We start from the raw sequence: 4,807 nt of genomic DNA, 5'->3' as shown, positions 1-4,807 counted from the left end.
TTATGACTGGTTATATAAAGGTGTAATGACTGTTTTCTAAGGTGTAATGACTGGTTTTCATAAAGGTGTTATGACTGGTTTCATAAAGGTGTTATGTATTACCCCCCATAGTAAAGTGTTACCTGAATATTGACCTCTTATAGTAAAGGGGTTACCTAATATTGACCCCCTTTAGTAAAGTGTTACCTAATATTAACCCCCCTATAGTAAAGTTTACCTAATATTGACCCCTTTAGTAAAGTGTTAACCTAATATTGACCCCTATAGTAAAAGGCTGTACCTAATATTGACCTCTATAGTAAAGTTTACCTAATATTGACCCCCTATAGTAAAGTGTTACCTAATATGACCCCCTTTAGTAAAGTGTTACCTAATATTGACCCCCTATAGTTAAAGTGTTACCTAATATTGACCCCCAATAGTAAAGTTGTTACCTAATATGGACCCCCTTTAGCTAAAAGGGTACCTAAGATTGACCCCCTATAGTAATAGTGTTACCTAATATTGACCTCCTATAGTAAGTGTACCTAATATTGACCCCCTATAGTAAGTGATTAACCTAATATTGACCCCCTTTAGTAAAGTGTTACCTAATATGACCCCTATAGTAAAGCTGTTACGAATATTTACCCCCTATAGTTAAAGTGTTACCTAATATTTGACTCCTATAGTAAAGTGTTACCTAATATTGACCCCGTATAGTAAAGTGTTACCTAATATTGACCCCCTATAGTAAAGTGTTACCTAATATTGACCCCCTTTAGTAAAGTGTTACCTAATATTTGACCCCCTATTAGTAAAGTGTTTACCTAATATGACCTCCCTATAGTAAAGTGTTAACCTAATATTATTTCTCCTAGTAGTAAAGTGTTACCTAATATTGAATCTCCTTAGAAAGTGTTACCTAATATTGATCTCCTGTAGTAAAGTGTTACCTAATATTGACCCCTTATGTAAAGTGTTACCTTAATATTGACCCCTATAGTAAAGTGTTACCTAATATTGACCTCCATAGTAAAAGTGTACCTAAATTGACCCCAATAGTAACAGTGTTACCTAATATTGACCCCTTTAGTAAAGTGTTACCTAATATTGACCTCCTATAGTAAAGTGTTACCTAAATTATTGACCCCAATAGTAAAGTGTTTACCTAATATTAACCCCTTATAGTAAAGTTTACCAATACTTGACCCCCTATAGTAAAAGTGTTACTAATATGACCTGCCTATAGTAAAGTTGTTACCTAATATAGACCCCAATAGTAAAAGTTTAACCGTAATTTTATTGGACCCCCTTTAGTAAAGTGTACCTAATATTGACCCCCATAGTAAAGGTTACCTAATTATTGACCTCCTATAAGTAAAAGGTACCTTAATATTGACCCCAATAGTAAAGTGTTTACCTAATATGACCCCTATAGTAAAGTGTTACCTATATGACCCCCTTATAGTAAAGTGTTACCTAATATTGACCCCCTTTTAAAGGTTACCTAATATTGACCCCCTTTAGTAAATGTTACCTAATATTGACCTCCTATAGTTAAAGTGTTACCTAATATTGACCTCCTATAGTAAAGTGTTACCTAATATTGACCCCCTATTAGTAAAGTGTTACCTAATATTGACCCCCGATAGTTAATAAAGTGTTACCTAATATTGACCCCTATAGTAAAGTGTTACATAATATTGACCTCCTATAGTTAAAGTGTTACCTAATATTGACCCCCAATAGTTAAAGTGTTACCTAATATGACCCCCTATAGTAAAGTGTTACCTAATATTGACCCCCTATAGTAAATGTACCTAATATTGGACCCCCTTAATAGTAAAGTGTTACCTTAATATATGACCCCCTATAGTAAAGTGTTACCTAATATTGACCCCCATAGTAAAGTGTTACTAATATTGACCCCCTATAGTAAAGTGTTACCTTAATATAGACCCCCTATAGTAAAAGTGTTACCTAATATTGACAACCCCTATAGGTTAAAGTGTACCTAATATTGACCCTATAGTAAAGTTTTACCTAATATTGACCTCCATAGTAAGTGTTACCTAATATTGACCCCCTATAGTAAAGTGTTACCTAATATTGACCCCCTATAGTAAAGTGTTACCTAATATTGACCCCCTATAGTAAAGTGTTACCTAACGTAGTAACAGAAAGGTAACTTAAGGTGAAAACAGTAACAGTATAATGATGATGGTTGTTTGGTGTTTCAGGGAAATCTTCCCCCGGATTACCAGATCACCTTGATCGATATCGGATTGGTCCTGGAGTTCCTGATGGGCGGGGCTTATCGCTGTAACTACACCAGAAAGCAGTTCCGCACCCTTTACAACAACCTCTACGGTGTGAAAAGAGTGAGGAGAAACACTCCCTTTACACATCTGAATATAAGACACTGAAATAAAATAGAAACGCAACATGRAAAGTGTTGCTCACTATTTTTCATGAGCTGAAAATAAAAGATCCCAGGAATTTTCCGTACGCACGTAAAACATATTTATCTTAATACATGTTGTGCGTACATTTGTTTACTTCCCTGTTAGTGAGCATTTCTCCTTTTGCCAAGATAATCCATCCACCTGAGAGGTGTGGCATATCAAGAAGCTGATTTAAAAGCATGATCATTACACAGGTGCACCTTGCGCTGGGGACAATAAAGGGCCACTCTAAAATGTGCAGTTTTGTCACACAACACAATGCTACAGATGTCTCAAGTTTTGAGGGAGTGTGCAATTGGCATGCAGACTGCAGGAATGTCCACCAGAGCTCTTGCCAGAGAATTGAATGTTAATTTCTCTACCATAAGCTGCCTCCAACGTCATTTTAGAGAATTTGGCAGTACGTCCAACCGGCCTCACAACCGCAGACCACGTGTATCCACGCCTGACCAGGCTTTTTCACCTGTGGGATGGTCTGAGTCCAGCTGATGAAACTGTGGATTTGCACAACCAAAGGATTTCTGCAAAAACTGTCAGAAACCATCTCAGGGAAGCTCATCTGCGTCCTCGTCATCCTCACCAGGGTCTTGACCTGACTGCAGTTTGTCGTCATAACCGACTTCAGTTGGCAAATGCTCACCTTCAATGGCCACTGGCATGCTGGAGACGTGTGCTCTTCACGGATTAATCCCGGTATCCACTGTACCGGGCAAACGGCAGGCGTTGTGTGGGAGAGCGGTTTGCTGATGTCAACGTTGTGAACAGAGTGCCCCATGGTGGCGGTGGGGTTATGGTATGGGCAGGCATAAGCTACGGACCACAAACACAATTGAATTTTATCGATGGCAATATGAATGCACAGAGATACCGTGACGAGATCCTGAGGCACATTTTCGTGCCATTCATCCGCCGCCATCACCTCATGTTTCAGCATGATAATACACTGCCCCATGTCGCAAGGATCTGTACACAATACCCGGACGCTGAAAATGTCCCAGTTCTTCCATGACCTGCATACTCAGTAAACATGTCAACCGTTGAGTATGTTTGGGATGCTCTGGATCGATGTGTACAACAGCTTGTTCCAGTTCGCACAGCCATTGAAGAGCAGTGGGACAACATTTGACAGGCCACAATCAACAGCCTGATCACCTCTATGTGAAGGAGATGTGTCTCGCTGCATGAGGCAAATGGCGGTCTCACCAGATACTGACCAATGACTGTCTGTATTCCCAGTCATGTGACATCCATAGATTAGGGCCCAATGAATCAAATCAAATCAAATGTATTTATAAAGCCCTTTTTACATCCGCCGATGTCACAAAGTGCTGTACAGAAACTCAGCCTAAAACCCCAAACAGCAACGCAGACGTAGAAGCACGTTATTTGAAATAAATAATGAATTTATTTAAATCGACTGATTTCCTGATATGAACTGTAACTCAGTAAAATCTTTGAAATTGTTGCGTGCTGCATATATATTTTTTGTTCAGTGTAATAATAACTTTAATAATATTATGATAATAATAACATAATGTTAATGCTAACCAGAATGCTAATGTTAATCATGCTAATTAATGCTGTCCCCTCCCTTTGTTTTGTTTCACAGCCGAAAGCTTTGAAAATGTTAGGACTGGAGGTGAGTCTCTCACTTTCACTTAGCACCGTTGTTCAATTTAGCGCCATTTTATATTTACATATTGTAACGACCCTGGGTTTATAAGCGCGGAAATGGACTCTGCCGCACGAGCGTGCTTTTGCGGCACATTCTATAGCGCGCTGGACTTCGGGCAAGAAGGTCGAGGGTTCGAGACCCGCTCCCTGCCTGTTTCATTACAATATCATCCATACCAATACAATAACCACTTGAATTATTTTCTGTATACAGGGGAGAATCCACTTAGTCTCCCATTGACATCAATGCATTTCTAAGTAAACATTTGACTTCAGCGAAGTAAAGTTAACATTCGCCCTACAGCCAATACTTCATATTTCTAATGTCCATCTGATTCGTACCAGGACGACGAGCCACAAGGAAAGGGCAAGAGTAAAGGGAAGAAGAAGAAGAAGGAGGAAGAGATCGACATCGATGTGGACGACCCAGAGGTCTGRCGCTTCCAGTACCCGTTCCATGAGCTGATGGTGTGGGCCGTTCTCATGAAGCGCCAGAAGATGGCMCTGTTCCTGTGGAAGCGGGGGGAAGAGGCCATGGCCAAAGCTCTGGTGGCCTGTAAGCTGTACAAGGCCATGGCCCACGAGTCGTCTCAGAGTGAACTGGTGGACGACATCTTCCAGGACCTGGAAAACAATTCCAAGTTAGTGAGGGGCTAGCTAGCAGGAAGGTTTCAATCTAACAGTGT

The 4,807-nt window shown here is 40.0% G+C and overlaps 1 protein-coding gene across 1 annotated transcript in view; it reads left to right on the top strand.

Annotated features, from left to right (window-relative positions):
* LOC111966910 (transient receptor potential cation channel subfamily M member 1-like) overlaps window positions 1–4,778 on the top strand; it is a 20,758-nt gene extending 15,980 nt beyond the window's left edge. Inside the window, exons 2-4 of the mRNA XM_023991858.1 lie at window positions 2,223–2,363; window positions 4,057–4,086; window positions 4,467–4,778. Of these exons, the coding sequence (XP_023847626.1) occupies window positions 2,223–2,363; window positions 4,057–4,086; window positions 4,467–4,778 (483 nt within the window). The remainder of the gene's footprint in view (window positions 1–2,222; window positions 2,364–4,056; window positions 4,087–4,466) is intronic.
* Window positions 4,779–4,807: the final 29 nt, after the last annotated feature.

Source organism: Salvelinus sp. IW2-2015, linkage group LG7 (assembly GCF_002910315.2).
Source record: "Salvelinus sp. IW2-2015 linkage group LG7, ASM291031v2, whole genome shotgun sequence".
Taxonomy (NCBI): domain Eukaryota; kingdom Metazoa; phylum Chordata; class Actinopteri; order Salmoniformes; family Salmonidae; genus Salvelinus; species Salvelinus sp. IW2-2015.
Note: the sequence above shows the minus strand (reverse complement) of the source record. Positions and strands in the feature narration are given on the sequence as shown.